Here is a 19,253-nt window from a genome sequence, read left to right as displayed (position 1 = left end):
AGCAAAAAGAGATGTGTTCATCAAAATATTAAACTGGCTGCCACAATCGCATGTCATTATTTCACATATTTAGACTGATTGTTATGCTGATATGATTATCGTTGCTATTGGAAAATCTGATGTTGTCGCTATGCAAAAACGACTTCATCCTATTCGTCTCTGTATCGTCATTGCAAAGCAGAAACTTAACGTAGAGAGATGAGATAGTCCTGTTCTTTGGAGGAAAGAGAACAACAATGAATGAACTTTTCTGTTAGTGGCAAAAAAAAAAGCAGAAAACTCAGAATTATTAGCGAGGGTCTCACCTGTGCATACACACATCCTGGGAAAATATCTGGGATCATGCGCCTCCAACGTAGCTACGTGTTGCACAGTTCTCACGGAAAGCTTACAAAATGCTGCTAATTCTCCTTTGTGCCAAGTACTAGCGGAATAATCCTGAATGTCTAACGAAAAGCATTTCCCAGCTGCCCCCTCTGCCGCTGCGGAAATGACCTTCAGGCACCTCCATTCAGCCAGAATTTGCCCCCAAAGAAACACCTGGTTAAGCCGCTAACAGAGAAGAAAGGACCTCCTTCCCTCGGAAAGTTTACGGGCCTGGAAGCAATGGAGCCCGCCTCTATCTCCATCAGCAGTTTGCCATTAATTAGCCCTTCCCTTCCACTTCAATTAAATCAACTCTAATTAATAAGTTCATTACCGAGATCGGCGCACCTCGCTCAGAGCTAGTGTGCTGAGCGCTGATAAACACCGGGGCCTAACGAAGCATCGATTCGATGGAAGGAAGGTGGGGCCTCGGGTGGGAACCCTCTCGTCTGGCGCCCGGCCGACGTCCTGTTCCTCTGAAGTTAATCAGACCATCTCAGATCTCTTCATCAAAAATTTAATTCCTGCCGGGACCGGTTTGGCTCAGTGGTAGAGAGTCGGTCTGAGGACTGAAAGGTCCCAGGTTCGATTCCGGTCAAGGGCATGTACCTTGGTTGCAGGCACATCCCCAGTGGGGGGTGTGCAAGAGGCAGCTGGTCGGTGTTTCTCTCTCATTGACGTTTCTAACTCTCTGTTCCTCTCAATTCCTCTCTGTGTAAAATCAATAAAATATATTTTTTTAAAAATTTAATTCCTACCAGCGAGAAAACACAGCACGAAAAGGACACCGCCCGCTCTCTTCCTCTTCGCAGCCCAGCTGTCGTTTGCAGGAAACATGGGTGCTGAGTCCTGCAGCGCTGTGAGGCAGGGAGGGTGGTGTCTGAGGAATGCCGTAGGGACAGTGAGTGGGACACACGGGGCCCGTGACTGCATAACCAGTCACCATCCCTCAGTCTAAAAGAGTGCGGGGGTCCGTTTTCTGTGTGTTGCAGATGATGTCAGGGCTTTAGCGTGCAGCACTTCCATTGCAAACAAGTCAAAACGAAAGGATTGTTTTTCAGTCTTAGAAAAGAGTGACAGCTAATTTTCTTTAGCTTTCTATGTAGACAGTAGAAAATAAAACATCCTTCCGAGTTGTCTCTGTCTCTCCCTCAGTCGGATCCTAGTCAAGGAAAGCTTTTTAAGAAAAAAAAATTAATTCTGTACCTGAATTCTTTGTAAAGACCTAGCCTATGATTATAGTAGTAGTTGTTTTGTTGTTGTTGTTGTTTTCATTTTGTCTGTTTTTTTGCGGGGGTGGTCAGATTTTTTGTTAATCCTCACCTGAGGATAACCTTTCCATTGCTTTTCAGAAAGAGTGGAAGGGAAGGAGGGAGGGAGAGAGGGAGAGAAACATCAGTGTGAGAGGCACATTGATTGTTGCCTCCTCCATACGACCGAAACAGGTGCAGGGCGTGAACCTGCAGCCCAAGTACACATCCTTTATTTAAAAACAAATCCAAGACCCATGCGTGCTCGGGCCAACACTCTAACCATTGGGCAGCACCGGCCAGGGCCAATTACAGTCTTTAAGTCCCTTGGTCTCTTGTGCTTCGTTCAGCAGTTCCAGTCCCTGGAAGCCCGTGTTTCTGAAATGGCACAGTCAGTAGTTACGTGATTAACCTGGTTTTCCGCTGTGGGTCTGCGAGGCAGCTTGTCTCTGTCAACAACACACATTACTGAACAGAAAATGCAGCGTCTCTCCCTCAGCCAGCATGCCTGTGCCTCAGACGCAAGCTAACGTGCACACCAGAATAGACCCTTCTTAATTCAAGTCCCTGAATGTTTAAAAATGTTAAACTGGAGGACTAGAGATAACACCTTCCATTCTTGCTGGAGGGGTGAAACCCAACCGCTGTCAGCCGCCTGCTCAGGCCCTGACATAACTCACTGACTTTCTGTGCATGTGATGTCGTGACACACGTGTGCAGGTGCTCCGGGCTGCCGAACGGTACTCTCGGTTACATATGTGTGTGTTTTCCTCTGGCTACGGATCATGTGTTCTGTTTCCTTAGCAGCCCACCTGCATATGCGTCTATACACGTATGTATAGTATAGGAAATGTTTTGTAAGATGGTCATGTGTGTTTTAGGCACAATCACAGCAACGTGTAAAATCAAACGATGGACAAAAACTGAACTTCTACCATTTCTCTGCGTCGTAGGGGACACCGACACTGACTCAGTACACTGTTCACCTTCACTCAGCTCCTTCGCTCCGTCTCACTCACTCCCTGCTCTTCTCTCCCGTCCGCAGAGATCTGCTCCGTGGACTGCGGCTCGCACGGCGTCTGCATGGGGGGCACGTGTCGCTGCGAGGAAGGCTGGACGGGCCCCGCATGCAACCAGAGAGCCTGCCACCCCCGCTGCGCAGAGCACGGGACCTGCAAGGACGGCAAGTGCGAGTGCAGCCAGGGCTGGAACGGGGAGCACTGCACCATCGGTAGGCTGTGCCCCTTTGCCTCCCCCCCCATTCCCCCCGCCAGCACACCCCAAGCCCTGGGAAGAGCTGGTGTTGGCTGGGTTTCTACTCGGAAAAGCAGTAAGCACGGCAGACACATACACACCCTGTGGACACACACAGCAGTGTGGGGGTTCCAGAGGGAAGGGGCGGGGGGAGTGGAAGGAAAAGGGGGTCGTCATATGGTGACAAGGAGATTGGGCTGAGGGGGTGAACACGCATGCAGCACACAGCTGACACTATGGAAATGTGCACTGGAAACCTTCCGAGTGTTATTAACCGACGTCACACCAATACGCTTAATTAACATTTTTAATTTTTTAATTGCAAAAACAGGAAAAGCTGATTTCTTCTAACGAACTTTTACTCGCCTTTATTAAACAGGAATTGGTTTTCGGTAATGTTCTCATGTTGCGATGGCAGTTTAGTTCTTTTTAGAACAGCTGATGTGAGTACAAAGTATAAGGAATTGTCACCCGTTGTTTTTCTGACGCACGTACAGGTGATTTCACTTCTTACCTACGAATACGCGTACATTGGATGTTGTCTTTCAGTGCTCCATATTGTACTTGCAAACAAAAAGCCATGTTTATGTTAAGAAAAAGTCCGTGTGCCCCTTTGGGTTCTATAGGCTGCAGATCTCGGCACTGGCTAGTAACCCTGGCACAGTTTCAGGGTATTCAGGGTCTGTTTTGCTTTTACCATTTGAGTCACCGAAATGGAAACATTTAATTAAAAAAAAAAAAAAATACAACAAAAGTAAGTACAAGTGACCCTTGAACAACATGGGTTTGAACTGTGTGGGTGGATTTTTCTGTGGATTTTTTCCCCCCAAACAATCCCAAGCTGTGTTTGACCCACGGTTGGGAGTCCATGATGCAGATGCCCAAATGCATGCATGGACCTCCCCCGGTTCGAAGCGGTGGGGCATCTACAGAGACTGGCATCTGCGGAGGGTCCCGGCACCAGGCCTCGGTGGAGCCTGCGGGACAGCTTCGGGTTTCCAGGGAGTGAGGTTTCTGGCCGCGTGGGGGTCAGTGCCCCTGAGCCAGGCATCGTTCAAGGGTCCAGGGTAACCGATGTGTGTGCACCTCAGCTCCGTGACAGGGTGCCATGTTAATTGTGAATGCCCAGGCCTACCGCGATTTCCTAACGGTGTTTCCGCATACCGGTGTATGGCTGAAGGGCAGAGCTTGGTAAAGCTTTCGGGGAGTCTTGTCATCTTCAAAGGCTTCTTCTCCTGATGCATCGATAAGGAGTAGGACTTTGCCTCTTTTGCTTACGGGAATTGGCTGGCCAGGAAGTTTTCATGGGACATGGACGCCACATCCGTCCTGTAAACGGTCCCGCTTGTACCTTTGTAACATGTCACGGGTTCTCCCTCATCCTGGTGACGCCCCTGCATTTGTTTCCAGGGTACCACTACCACCCCCATGCGGTGCCCGCGAGCCAGGCCCACAGGCTGGGGTGCCCTGCTCACAGCTGGCAGTGACCAGAGGCACAGGAGCCGGTGGGGGCACCAGGGAAACCCACCCACAGGTGTCCCCCCTGAGGGGGTCCCCCACAGCGTGCCTCTCTCCAGCAGTGACATTGTCAGCGTGCCCATGGCTCTGCCCAGAGCAGCCCATTGGAGACTCAGGGTGAAAGGTGTTGATGGAGCTGCTCACAGAGGCAGCCTCTGTCGGCCACGAGCAATCCACGGACACGCCGGAGGCTCTGCAGGAAAGCAGGCGTGTGAGGCTTCGGGGGACAAATGAGCCTCATGGGGGAGGAACAGCCAGCGCCCCCCAGTGGCAGCCAGGGCCAGCCTGCACTCTCAGAGGTCACCTCCCCCCCCCCCCCCAGAGACATCCTCAGGGTCTCACTGTCAGATGAGCTTACTGCCCAGCCCTGGGGCACGGATGCACAGCACCCATGGGTGCTCATCCCAGGATTCCGTGCGGCGCTCCCTGCCTACTCTCGGAGGGGCCGCGGGGGGCAGTGGCCGCCTGCTGTCCATGTCAGCGAGGTTGAGGCAGAGAACAGTGGACAGCCACCGTATGTGTCTCGTCCAGTGGATGCACAGAGGACCACACAATGCCCCTGTGCCCACGCAGATCCACTGCAGGTCCCAGGATGCCCGCGAGCCAGCGCAGGGCGGGAAACGGCTCTGATGGTATCTGTGTGTTGTGACCCCTCGCCCTCCCTGCCCGGGCAGCCGTGAATGGATTCCAGCCAGAGGAACGCCGCCTGTTTGGCTGTATGTACCCCAGGGAAGCAGCGGGGAAGACCGGGAAGCGAACTGGAAAGTGGACAGGCAGATTTAACCTGCCGCCCGGGGGTCACCAAACCCCCTGCTGCCCTCGCTGACCCTGGCAAGGCCGCGAGGTTGGTGTCTCAGGTTTGCGCTGCTCTTGAACAGCTGTTCCGTGTCTGGCAGCAAGCGGGACCGTTGTGATAGGGCAGTGGTCGGCAAACTCATTAGTCCTCAGAGCCAAATAGCAACACGACAACAATTGACATTTCTTTGGAGAGCCACATTTTTAGACTTAAACTTCTTCTAACGCCACTTCTTCAACATAGACTCGCCCAGGCCCTGTTATTTTGTGGAAGAGCCACCCTCAACGGGCCAAAGAGCCGCCTGTGGCTTGAGAGCCGCAGTTTGCCGACCACAATGACAGGGTAACGTGTCTCGCTGTGGTCCTTCCCGATTCTACTTCTATTGTTTCATTTTGTTTTGCTGCTTTTGTAGCCCCTGTAAGTAACCACAGTGAACTTTATTTCAGCTTCAATCCCAGAAGCGGGCCCGTGTGAAGACGTAGAGAACCTGTAAAGCATTGCTGTTGCTCTGTCAGGCGATGAGAAGTATTGCTCCAGGTTTTGGCAGTCAAGGGTCCCCCTGGGGTCCCCTAGACACGCCTGGGTATCTGTCCACGGTGACCCTGAGGTCAAGCTGGCCTCCGAGGGGCGCTGGTTAGACAGCCCAGCGGGCTGCGTGTGTTCTCACTGCGGACGGTCACTGTGCGTGTGTGTCCGCTGCCTCAGCACGGGCCTCGGCTGGAAGGAGCTGCCATGTTAGGAGAGACTCCTCCTAAACAGCCGGGCTTTTTTCTTCCTTTTTTCATAGGATGAGTCGCTCATTGAATACAACCCGGGAGCTTCATTGAAAGAGAGACGAAGGAGAAATTAAACAGTTAGGAGCACACCGAGATTCCCCGCAGGAAGCAAAGGCTATTCGCCGTCCGTCATCCTCCTGTCTTCATTGCCTTTTATGCTTTTCACAAAACCGTGGGGATTTTGATGCTAAAACAGGTTATGAATTTGTAGTATCCCCTGAACATACCATCTATCTGGAAGGGTTGGCTCCTGATATTTTATTTGTAACATATGATTTTATTGGTTTCAGAGAGGAAGGAAGAGGGAGAGAGAGAGAGAGAGAAACATCCATGATGAGAATCATTGGTCAGCTGCCTCCTGCATGCCCCCTAGTGGGGATTCACAACCGGGGCATGTGCCCTGGCCAGGAATCAAACCGAGACCTCCTGGTTCATCGGTCAATGCTCAGCCACTGAGCCAACTGGGCAAGGTTCCTATATTTTTATTAGGGTGTTCATAACTTTCTTCTCGTGAATCATACAGGGGTGGACAAAAGTAGGATTGCAGTTGCTTGTATAGAAAATAGTACAATAATTACTGAGGGGTACAAGAAGAGACTTCTGCGGGCTCACCACTGTCAGCCCGCTTCTGCCCAACCCGTCGTCCGGTTGGGGTTAGGGAGATGCTGCTGTTTAAAATCCTGGTTATGGCCCTGACCAGTTTGGCTCAGTGGATAGAGCATTGGCCTGCAGACTCAAGGGTCCTGGGTTTGATTCCAGTCAAGAGCATGGACCTTGGTTGCAGGTTCCTCCCCAGTGGGAAGTGTGCAGGAGGCAGCTGATCGATGTTTCTCTCTCATCGATGTTTCTCACTCTCTATTCCTCTCCCTTCCTCTCTGTGAAAAATCAATAAAATATATATTTTTTTAAATAATAAATTTTTTTAAAGTAAATAAATAAAATCCTGGTGATGAGCCCAGTGGAGCCTGTGTGGCGTCTCCTCCCGCTCACGCCTCCGCCACAGAGCTGTGTATCGGGCCACATTGATTCCATGTACTTTCGGGCAATTCAAATGGAAATCCGGCCTCGGGGAAATCCTAATTCCGCTAAGCTACAAAAGACCAGCTGTTTGTTTCTATGCGAAGGCTTTAGTGCATGGGAAACAAGATTATCGTTGATCACAGAGACATGCTCGGTGTGTTCGGAGGAGACTTAGGCGCCCCGCGCTCAGCTCACCCTTCAGCACACAGGTGGGGAGTTTCCCACTGACCCACAGGGGGTGAGAGAAAGACCAAAACTGCCCCCGGGGACAAGCTCCGCTCTGGTGTTCTCTTTCTCAGGAAGACGGTGAAAGGGTCATATTTTCATTGTTCAGTTTCAAAAGTGGGAGACCATTTGGAGGGCGCAGGGGGGAGGAGACACTCTGAGAAATGTTTCACTTGTATTACAAGATCAGTACTTTGTGTAACTTTGGTCATGTTCCCAAACTGGTGGTCATGTTCATAGTAATTATTATAGCATGGGGACATTCTGAATCTGTATTTTTACATTTTAATTCAAGCTTTATCATTCCCCTTACCAAGTGGACACAGGGCGGCGCTTACACCTGCCCGGGGCCACCTGGGGGGCATTGGGCCTCCTGTCTGGCAGTGTGACTCAGCAGCTAAGAAAGGAGCTCTAGCGCCCCCTGCCTGCTTTCTGCAGGCTTGGGGGTGTTCACGGAACATGGGGAAGCTTGGCTCCAGGCCCCTGGCTGCACCGGCCCCCTGTCAGGTCTGGCGGGGCCGTGAGCGATGCGGTCCTGTGTTCATGGAGAAGCTGCACATCGGGAAGGCCTTGGCCTCTGTCCATTGAGGGTCTTTCCCTCCCACTTCCCTTGGACTGGGGGGCTCTGGGGGGCTGGCACTTGGGAGGTGCACTGAGGAGACCAGGCGAGCCGCAGTTTGCTGACCAGGGCCCTAGTGGGATAAAGAAAAAGGCGGGCCTCTGCATGTGGTTCCATGTCAGGGTGGAGGAAGTGTGCCACGATTTCAAGGACTGTGATGATTCCCTCCCACAGGGCACATCAGAATCCTCTCAAGTGGTGGAATGGACCTCTGTTTTTTTCTTCAATATGAAGTTGAAAATTGCCTCTTTTCATCTTAAAACAGTCTCTCCCTTACACACACACACACACACACACACACACCCGCCGCCTATTTTGGAAATACAAGTTAGGTTACGGTGTTAGTCCATGCAAAAGCTACGGCTCCTCTGCCCGTTCACATCTAACATCCTCCCTGCTCCCATCCAGGGTGAGGAGAGCCAGTCTCTATTGCCCCTCCTCGCAACGGGGTGCTGGCCCGCTCTCTCCTCTCTGAGCGCCTCCGGGAAGCCGGAGAGCAGCTATCTGGAACCTGGCTACTCTTTCTGGGGTTGAACAGACATGTGGCTTGGATAAATCAAGAAGCAGTCAGAGCAGATCCATAAATACGAGTCCTTTGCCAGCTGCGTTTCCATTGAACCCTGTTGGTTGAATGAAATGAGGAAATAACTGTGTTGGTGGGGATCTACCACATCCCAACATAACACAGCCTTCCTTTAACAGCAGAGCCTGATTTCCCCATCCACCAAATGAGTTCTCAGGGTAATCTACATTGCAAATGGGCCGATTTGCACGAGAACTATGCCTGCTTCTTCTGATTTGTCAACACCTCTTTTTGTGTTGTTTTTTTAAAGTCTTCAACGTTAATCCTGGGTGGGTAAGACCATCTGCTTGCCCAGCTCGCCTGCGGCTCCATCACTTAACGCAGGAGACAGGTTACAGCTGCTTAATTGTTACGGCGCCGAACGATTATCCTTTCCAGAATTAATATTTACAGATGCACACGTGGAAAGCATGTGCTTCAACGTACGTGATCTAATTGTGCGTTAACGGCACTAGGTGTTCATTCATCAGCCCCCACGTGGACAAGGAAGTGCCAAGTAGTGCTTCTTACAGACACGCCAAGTCTCGGCTTTTCGGACGAGTCCCCGTAGTGGTGGCCGGGCCTGGGAGCAATCCAGCCAAACGCATGGCTGGGTATGTGCCAGGGGGGTCACCCTGCCGCTGCACAGAGAACAGTGTCTCAGGGGCAACAGCACAGCCCCTACCCCTTCCTGCCGGGTGCGTTCCCCCTGAACTGGGGTCCATGTGGGTGCCTGGGAACAGCCCGATGGGCAGTCCTGGCTGCACGTACCAGCATGGCACCCACTGGAAGTGCCACTGGCTACCGAGAAAACAACTCGGAGTAGGGCGTGGGTTTCCTCCTGGTTTAGGAATGATTCTCTCTCTCTCTCTCTCTCTCTCTCTCTCTCTCTCTCTCTCTCTCTCTCTCTCTCTTTCACACACACACACACACACACACACACACACACACACCCTCCTGCTGCAAAATTTAGCCATTTGCATCCCATCGCTTCTGGTCAGAACATTCCAGAATGAACATGTTTCAGCAGAAGGGCAATATAAGGACAGAACTACGCACGTAACGTGTGAAGTGTTGGTATCTGAGTTGGGAAGCAGTTACTGTAAAGGTGACTTGTGGTTCTAAATTTGGGGGCAGATGAAGTGACAATGGGCACAGAGGTGTGCACTTCCTGAGGAAGGATTGGTGCCCTGTGCCCAAACGGGATGACTAAGGAGGGGACACATATAATACAGGGACACGTTGTGATGTGTTCCTTTCTTAATTAAAGTTTTGTTTTTAATTTTTCCATTACCGTTTACATCCAGTATTATTGTATATGGCTTCCTAGTGGTCAGACAGTCACATACTCGACACCGTGTCCCCCGATATATTCCCACTGGCCCGCTCCTCGTGGTGACGGTGTTATTGCCTCTATTCCCCACGCACTGTATCTTTTTTAATAACTACCGATCCGCACTTCCCCGGCCCTTCACCCCGAGACAGCTCCTTATTCCCCGCCCGAAGCCCGATCTCGCTCTGATGGGGAAGAGAGTGGAAGACCAGCGGGGGGTTAGTGAGAGAGGGGATGAGAAAAGCGGAGCTGTCCCACTGTGGGCGCTGGCTGGTCCACCTAAACCAGGTTCCCAGGAAAGAGGAGGCGGAGCAGGCGGAGCAGGCGGGGTTCGCGGGCCTGATGGGCAGAGAGCCCCTCCCAGCCCAGGGAGCCCTCACTGGCAGCACCAGGCTCCTTGGCTTAAGGCCAGCTCCCTCCCTTGCTTCCGAGTCTCTTGATAGAGTCCAGCTACGGAGGGTTTGCAGCTTTCCCAACTTCCTTTGTTGACACGATGAATTCATGGTACCTGATAGTTACTGACTGTTTACCATCCGCCGGGCACAAAGCGGAATTTCTCTGTTAACCTTACCTTCTGAATGCGCCCAACAGCCTGGGCAGGTGGGCGTTATTAAAACTCCAGGGAGGGAACCAGCGAGGAAGTAACAGAACCAGAGCCCGACCCTCGTGAACCATTCCCGAGCCCATACTCTTAAGCACCAGACCCTGCCACCTCCCACAGCATTTTCCAGCTGTTCAGTGTGTGTGTGTGTGTGTGTGTGTGTGTGTGTGTGTAGCAGAATCGGTGATGTTTAAATTTTCCCTGTGATAAAGAGAAAGTAAAATCTGTGTTTCTGTCACCAAGAGATTGGATTGTCATAGGAGTGGATGCATTAATAATGATGTCGATGATGTCTTAATAATGAGATGTCACTTTTTTATTCAGGAAAGTTTGAACTATAACTGATAACAGGACACATAGTTGGAAAAATAACAATTATAACAACAAAAACGGGTTCCAGGAAAATCCATTTATACTGTGAAGAATTTAAGAAAGTGTAAAGTAGTTATTGAAAACTCGACACAGCACCTTCTAAATTTTAAATTTGCTTCCAGTTTTTTTTTTCATCAGCTGAAATAAATAGACCAAGTGCTGTGTACAGACATCAGCCGTGGAAAACAAGAAGTGGACAGAGGACTGTAGAGCAAGTCTCAGCTCATGAAAAGGGCTCAGGAGAGCTTAGTGCCCCTATACAGTGCCCAACATCTGGGCACTCCCACCCACGAATAAAGAAAAATTACTCTCTTTGTGACTCACCTTTAAAAGAGCCATTATTGGAGTTTCCCAAATAAATTAGTCTATCAGAGGTGAGTTCAAAGGATGTTCAGTGTTGTTCCTTATTTTCCCTGATGTCTTCTAGAAAACTAGCAAAAGGAAGCCCTCAGTATATTTTACATTCTTATGCGTCTTCATTTTACACATTTTTCTTAAATACAAATTTTATGAAAACACAAAAATAGTGATGAATAGTGAGAAATTCCACTCATTGACATTGACCTAATCAGCATTGCATTTGTATGGTTTCCTGCCATTAGACTTAGTAATACTGCTCAGTGACGAGTTCACTAGTTGTCATAACCAAGTTCATGATGCCAAAGACCCAAATATTCATTTAGTCTGAAAAGTATTTGTTATAACTTTTGCTTATTAGTCTTAAGAATTCTCTCAGATACTTTCATTCTCAAATCAGAGTGCTGAGATAGATCTGATTTTCTTTTTAGTTCAGTACAGTGGTCAGCAAACTCATTAGTCCACAGAGCCAAATATCAACAGGACAACGAATGACATTTCTTTGGAGAGCCACATTTTTTAAACTTAAACTTCTTCTAACGCCACTTCTTCAAAATAGACTCGCCCAGGCCGTGGTATTTTGTGGCTACACTGAAGGGGCCAAAGAGCCGCATGTGGCTCGCGAGCTGTAGTTTGCCGACCACGGGTCTAGGAAGTCCTAGACTAACTCACTAAATGTGACTTTGCTTATGACCTTGAGTTCAAATAAGAAGTGAAAATTTAGCCCTTGCCCACGTGGCTCCACTGGTTGAGGATCATTCTGTCACCGGTGAGATTCCTGGGCACATGCCCGCCATGTGGGCTCTATCACCAGTAGGGCGTGCCCATGCTGGAAACAGCAGGTCTCTCTCTCTCTCTCTTTCTCTCTCTCTCTCTCTCTCAAATCAACCCCCACCTTCCTCTCCTTCTAAAATCAATACAAACATTTTTTGAAAAGAAGTAAAAATCTAACGGAGACATGGGTTACTAACATGTTTACATGTGTGATCCAACGTAACAAATCACGCCATGTGCAAAGACTGCCACGAAGCTCCTCTATCACACGGCGAGCAGTGGTCCTCTCTGCCCACAGGCGTGCGCACTCTGCCTCCGCAGTGTGCCAGCCGGCCCCATGTGTCCCCGTTACTCCCATCATGCAGGTGCGGCCCACAGCCAGGCGTGACATTCTGAACGGGGAGGAAGCTCCCAAACAGGGTTCTGCCGCTGTCTGTTCAGAGCTTTGTCGCTTACAATGGCACTTTGCAGCACTGCTGACTTCACAGAATGCGGTTCCTCTCAGAGCACCATTCCCCTAGAAGGCAGATGCTTCAGGGCTGACTTCACGCAGGAAAAATATTATTTTGTTGTTTTGGAAATGTCTCCGTATAAATCACGTTCCCGGCTGAGGTGCGGTGTTTCGCTCGGGTGGGTGCGTGTAAGAAGTGAGGCGCTTGTACAAGTAAATTTTACACCAAATTTCCGAGCTATAAAAGGAATAAAACCTGCAAACTTTCAAAAACAGTTTCTTGGAAGCAGGTTTTCAAAAGTGTTGTCAATGTCAAATTTCTATGACATGTGACACATGAACACACAGACTGCTTTTTCTCCACTGGCCCAGGCTCACGAGTTGTTAGAATTCAAATGAATGGACTCTCCTACATGGGATAAAATATTTGCAATGTTTTGTCCTAATTTTAGAATGAGGCTTCTATAGAGAGAGAGAAAAAACACTAAATTGCATAAATTGTCTTATGATGTTCAAAATTATGTCAAGGTCATAATCCTTTATGACAGGGTGATCAGTAATAAACAGTGCAGGGCATGCCAACGAAGGGGCATCAAATCAAAGGGGATGCCACCCGCATGCCAGTGTAGACAGCTGCTGATGGGAGTACATAGGTTTAACATGCATGTATGTTCAGACGATAGCTTTCCTGTCATTCTACAGGAAATGGCATGTGAATAACCTGAGAATGATACCTACGTATGGCTTTGGTGAGATTCTCATGGGAATCCTTTTTAAAGTCTGCGTTACAAAGTATTTAGAAACACACACTGCACTTTTATTTTAGAAATAAAAATGTGTCCTGGACTCCCAGGCTGTCCTGTCGTCGCCACAGTGGAGAATATGTCTGTATTTTATGCTGCGCGTCTCTGACTGGATTATCCTCCTTCCAAGTTGGGCCTCTGAGATCTTCTTGTTGTGCTGAGGCTGAGAGAGATCTTTAGCATTCTGAATGTCATACTGTTTGTCTGTGTCTAGGTCAGTGATTGGCAAGTCACCAGCCACGTGTGGCTCTTTGGCCCCTTGAGTGTGGCTCTTCCACAAAATACCATGTGCAGGTGCCCACGTCCAGTGCGATTGAAACTTCGTGGCCCATGCGCAGAAGCCGGTTTTCGGCCTGGGCGAGTCTGTTTTAAAGAAATGGCCCTAACACCGAGCCACACTCAAAGGCCCGAGAGCCACATGTGGCTCGTGAGCCGCAGTTTGCCGACCACTGATTTAGGCCAGTGGTCAGCAAACTCATTCGTCAACAGAGCCAAATATCAACAGGACAACGATTGACATTTCTTTGGAGAGCCACATTTTTTAAACTTAAACTTCTTCTAACACCACTTCTTCAACACAGACTCGCCCAGGCCGTGGTGTTTGTGGAAGAGCCACACTCAAGGGGCCAAAGAGTCGCCTGTGGCTCACAAGCTGAAGTTTGCTGACTACGGGTCTAGGCCATCCCCAGGAGTCAGTGCGGTGGCCGTGGCCTATACTGCACCATTGAATAGGCTCTCACCACGCACAGTGCTGAGTAGGCATGGCTCTCCTTCAGCGTCCGTCACTCCGGTGGCAATGTATGTGCACGTCAGCATCGTCAGGCATCTCCGTGTTTAAATACACTGTAGTATCTTCCCGATTATCGTGCCTCATGGCTTCTTACAGCACACCGGGCTTTTCTGATCGTTTCCCGCCGTGGCTTAAAAAGGGTGTTTGTGTTGTTGCAACGATCATTTTTTAACCGTTACTTGAGCCTCATATGCCGACCTCTCCCTTTACCGTCTTTGTTATTTAGAACCAGGCGTTTGTGGTCTTGTGGAAGTGCGACTCTTCAAGGCCAAGTTGGGGGTGGTGCTTTGCCCTCTTTCTTAGTTTTAGACTCTCCGTCTCCTCATCGTCGTCACTGATGTAAGACACTCGCGCCAAACCTTGCTCTCGTTTGCTCAGTGCATGTATTTTCTCATGGCCCATGTTTAATTTTTTGCAAAACTCGTGCTACTTCTTCTTCCTGTTTAAAGTGTTCTGCCCATTTTGACCTTCTGTATATTTTAAATGTATTTCCTCACTTCAGCCTCACTTTAGCTGTTCTCTAGGCTCCGTGACAAACTTGCCCTCACCACTGTTTTTGCCATCCACAGTTCTGCATAATGGATTCTGTTCGCTCAAGTAATGGGATTAATTAGATGAGAAATAATGTATTCCTGCTTTAAAACTGCTAATCCTGGCCAGAGTCCATTGCGTTCCTCATTTTGGTCGTGTTAACTGGAGTGGGCCTGGTGTGAAAGCAAAAGGCTGACTCTCCAACCACGATCGGCGTTATTAATTCTTACGAACTGGGAATCCCCTCAGAAATCCTGCCCCGTCCAGATGGGGATTTTCAGGGAGCTTCTAGGGGCTCCAGCAGATTACATAAACGCCGGCTCAGAGCCGCAGACACGGTCCCTCCCGGGCTGTGGTCTCGCCCTCCCCCTGTGGAACCCTTGTGCAACTACTGTTCTAAATGGGCTTTTAAAACACAGAAGTCTTTTCTCAAATCCCTTCCCTCCCCCCCGCCCCCCAAAAAATTAAGTTTGATTATTTGTAGATCTCATCGTTATAAATTTCCAAAATTCTCCAGCCCTGAAGAATGGAGGCCACTTGAAGAAGGGGGGGGGCGGGGGGGGGCATGTTCTGAGTGGCCTGGGAAAGGGGTGGTCGCTGACCTGCACATGCTGCTTGCAAAAGCCATGCCTGCGCGGGCTCATACATGAATCGGTTGTATTTTGAGAAGCTCCGAGGTGCATCTGTCATGTGATGTGAGTCTGGTGTCAGCCGCAGTGACTCGATTTGCATGTAAATTCTGAAAATTTCCTCATCCCATGTGACCCTTCTGAAATGTCTGTCTGTTCTTTTCTCCCTTTTGATTCCTCCAGCTCACTATTTGGATAAGATAGTTAAAGGTACTGTATGCTTGCTCTTTGTTCACGCTTCTCCATATCTATCTATAGAACCATGTATCCGATTGCGCTAGCCATGAAAATAGGTTGGTTTTCATGCATAGTATTTTTTGTGAATTATGAGTGAGGCTTAATGATGTGAAGTGCCTTGAGTTTTCAGTAGTGAGACTTAAATGTCTGTGTCTCATTTTTATAATTTTGGGTTATCACGGATTTCATTCCTACGCGAAAGGCCTTCACCGGAATCCAAAGCAAAAAAACAACTGAAGATAACGGTGCATTTGCTGTTTTCTGTCTCCTTATTATCTTTTGTTTCTGTTTTCATTATTGGAAATCCAGCTAATGAGCTTTAAATTCTAAATTAAAGTTCGCAACGGCCCACTCTCTTATCGCAGAAAAGGAAATTGCCAATCTAGAGATTTTGGTTAACATATGTTGAGAGGAATCCCATTTATACTTACATGAAAACTTCTTTGGCTTTTTCTAAATGTTTCAAAATACATGCGGTATCCTAATCTGCTTTGTTATTCCCTTAAAAACACTAAAATATCGTGGGTTCTATAAAAATAGAGAGTGACACTGCTGAGCAGAAAACAGCAGATTCTCATGTCTTCAGTTATGGTAGAAATAGGTGAAAACCATTTCCCCCCCTCTCCCCCCCCCCCCCAAGAGAAAATTCTCTCTCCCTTTCTCCTCAGATTACCTATTTCCGAATCCGTGTTCGTGCTTTTCATTAGAACATGAAAAGACTCATGGCAATATCCAGGCTTTCATATAATAACCTCGTTACACCCAGTTAGTGCCGCACTTCAGCCTTCCTTTCCCTTTAAAAAAAATAAAAAACACAAAACTAACTCAAAAAGGCATCCATAAAGAAAGTTCACCTCTTAGGGACTGAATGGTCTAGAAATGCAGACAACAATTGTCTGAAAGAAAAGAAGCAGCAGAACTCATCTCCTCTTGACCCGATGACGTCCCTAAGAGTGATTTTCCCGCGCCCCGCCAGGACTGTCCCGATGGCCTTCTATTAATGCTAATCTTAGGGGCAGAAGGTCTCTTTGAGACGCCTTGTCATTTCTTACTGGAGGAGGGGAAGCCGCTATAGGAATAATTCTTTTTATACAGACTTACCATAAACATCTTTAAACAGATCACCCCCTCACGTATTGTCCCCAACCCGAGATTCTGTTTTTAAGAAGCTGAATAACAAACCCCAATTGTTAGACCAAATATTTTTTACTGCCTATTTTATACCAAATTATAAATAATTCTGTCCAAAGAGGTCTGACCTATCCCCAGTGACCCTCCCCGTGTCCGAGCGTTCAGATCCTTGTTTCTGCCAGTGTCGTGTCAAACTCATAGCTCCAAACCCAGGGCCTCCCTGGGGGTCATCCTCATGAGCAGACCATGGGGGCCGCATGCCAGAGACCATCGTCAGGAAGTTGGCAAAACAAAAAAAATGTTTTTTTTTATTTTTATTTTTTAATGTCATGTTAGACTGAAACAATGATAGCTTCTGGATATACTAAATTATTTTAATCGTTTCCCACATTTTCCCTCCTTGCCCATAAAAGCAGACAAGATAGGATATAAAGGTAACCGCCCACAAGCCTTAGGGAGATTGTCACCAGACATCACTCCGCGCTCTGTCTTGAAGCACGTCAGTCACTACCGTGTTTTTGTTGAGTCTCTCGGTGTTTTCTTGTGGTCCTTCCTGGTATTTCATTTCGTCCGTCCTCGGTACTCAGATCTGCACCAGCTACCACATTGAGTTGGAAATCCTGTCGGTCCTGTCCCATCCGTTTGCAGCCTGAACCCCGATGTTTGTTAGACTAGACGCTGAGCTGCTTCCACCTCCCGGGCTTTGCTTCTCCTGTGACGAGGAATGTGTACACTGGGCATAAAGTATAGTCACTGACCCTGGCCTATACTTTGTGCAGCGAACCGGACGCACTGTAATTCCACATGAATACACGGCAACTCTGGGGCCAGATAAAATGAACACCCTCGTTCTGGCATCATCGCGCAGAGCCTCCCCGTGCCCGCTTTCGTGCTGTTGAATTGAGAGGGATTTTTTTTTTAAAGCAACAAGGCGCTCTCAGAAGGCACGTCCAACCTAAGGAGTGGCCAGTATCTGTTCACAACAGATGCAAAAAAATCTAGGCCAGAGGGGAGGAGGAGACGGGGGTGGGGGTGGGTGTTCCAAAATTGTCTTGCGGAGATGCTTTTGCATGCCATGCAATCAGCCCATCGGCCTTGTTGCTTTGCCAAAGGGGGGGGAAAGGAAGTTGATTTTGTCTGGCCTGCAGCTACTCAGTGGGCCGTTGCACCTATAGCTCGGCCGTGCCCAGGTAAGTGGTGTCTCGGGGTCAGGCCAATCAAAAGATGCCACTGGGACGAGGATGAGATTCCGTGGACGAAGTTGCTGTTCCTATCCGTGTGCAATTACAGTCTCTGTGCTGTTGACCGAGGCCTGTTCCCACTCAGTGTCCCTTATCTGTGTGTCCGGGGCGCGGAAACCCCCCGCGCTCAACCCCCGCGCCCTCTCCTTCTTCTCCGTCTCTCTGACAGAGGGCTGCCCCGGGCTCTGCAACAGCAACGGCAGGTGCACGCTGGACCAGAACGGCTGGCACTGCGTCTGCCAGCCCGGCTGGCGCGGAGCGGGCTGCGACGTGGCCATGGAGACCCTCTGCACGGACGGCAAGGACAACGAAGGAGGTAGGGGGCGCGGAGCCGGAGGGCACGGGGTGCGGAGCACGGGCGTAGAAGGTACGGTGGCAAGTGCGTAGCTACCCGTCTCCCCCCCACCCCAAAATCCGATCCCGGCAGATTGGATTGATGGCAGGATGTGCTAAAGCTGAGGGGTTCTGTTTGCTCTTTTCCCTGAGCTGGTTACTGTCGGGAAAAGGGCAGGGTCGCCAGGTGCTGTGCACTGTGCCGGGCTCCACCCCTTTCCGAATCCCCGGTGACGGTGGGCCTCGCCACGGGGTTCAGGGCCCTGGAACGGGCTCTCAGCAATATTTTCACAGCAACAGCCCGGAAGACGCAGGTCTTCCCAGGATCCTCAGTTGCAAGATGTGGTTGAAGCGGGAGCAGGAAGCAGTCCTCTGGGGCTTTACCCATTGTCTTTTACCCTCCCAGTCCTCCCTGTTCTCCCTGTCCTTTACCCTCCCTGTTCTCCCTGTCCTTTACCCTCCCTGTCCTCCCTGTCCTCCCTCTTACCCTCCCTGTCCTCCCTGTCCTTTACCCTCCCTGTCCTCACTGTCCTCCCTGTCCTCCCTGTCCTCCCTGTCCTTTACCCTCCCTGTCCTCCCTGTCCTCCCTGTCCTTTACCCTCCCTGTCCTCCCTCTTACCCTCCTTGTCCTCTCTGTCCTCCCTGTCCTCCCTGTCCTCCCTGTCCTTTACCCTCCCTGTCCTCCCTGTCCTTTACCCTCCCTGTCCTCCCTGTCCTCCCTGTCCTCCCTGTCCTTTACCCTCCTTGTCCTCCCTGTCTCTTACCCTCCCTGTCCTCCCTCTTACTCTCCTTGTCCTCCCTGTCCTCCCTGTCTCTTACCCTCCCTGTCCTCCCTCTTACTCTCCTTGTCCTCCCTGTCCTCTCTGTCCTACCTGTCCTCCACCCTCCCTGTCCTCCCTGCCCTTTACCCTCCTTGTCCTCCCTGTCTCTTACCCTCCCTGTCCTCCCTGTCTCTTACCCTCCCTGTCCTCCCTGTCTCTTACCCTCCCTGTCCTCCCTCTTACTCTCCTTGTCCTCCCTGTCCTCTCTGTCCTCCCTGTCCTCCCTGTCCTCCCTGTCCTTTATCCTCCCTGTCCTCCCTGTCTCTTACCCTCCCTGTCCTCCCTGTCCTTTACCCTCCCTGTTCTCTCAGATAACGGAACACAGAGGGGCCCTCGGAGTCCCGTAGCATGACAATATATTCCTGGGAGAGGTGATTTGAGGGGGGGGGGGGTCTGGGGTACCAGGTTACTACTGGATCCTCCTTCAGGGGAGAGAGCAGGGTGGTCTGAGCCTGTGACTCCT

The 19,253-nt window shown here is 49.9% G+C and overlaps 1 protein-coding gene across 10 annotated transcripts in view; it reads left to right on the top strand.

Moving 5' to 3' along the window:
* TENM3 (teneurin transmembrane protein 3) overlaps positions 1 to 19,253 on the top strand; it is a 367,962-nt gene that overhangs the window by 295,626 nt on the left and 53,083 nt on the right. For 6 of the 10 annotated variants that reach the window (XM_045588987.1, XM_045588983.1, XM_045588985.1 and 3 more), the window contains exons 11-14: positions 2,662 to 2,847; positions 15,211 to 15,237; positions 16,809 to 16,829; positions 17,806 to 17,952. In XM_045588987.1, coding sequence (XP_045444943.1) covers positions 2,662 to 2,847; positions 15,211 to 15,237; positions 16,809 to 16,829; positions 17,806 to 17,952 — 381 coding nt within the window. The remainder of the gene's footprint in view (positions 1 to 2,661; positions 2,848 to 15,210; positions 15,238 to 16,808; positions 16,830 to 17,805; positions 17,953 to 19,253) is intronic. The other 4 variants (XM_036456870.2, XM_045588986.1, XM_036456867.2 and 1 more) reach the window with 3 other exon arrangements.

This window comes from Pipistrellus kuhlii, unplaced genomic scaffold (assembly GCF_014108245.1).
Source record: "Pipistrellus kuhlii isolate mPipKuh1 unplaced genomic scaffold, mPipKuh1.p scaffold_m20_p_3, whole genome shotgun sequence".
Classification (NCBI taxonomy): domain Eukaryota; kingdom Metazoa; phylum Chordata; class Mammalia; order Chiroptera; family Vespertilionidae; genus Pipistrellus; species Pipistrellus kuhlii.
Note: the sequence above shows the minus strand (reverse complement) of the source record. Positions and strands in the feature narration are given on the sequence as shown.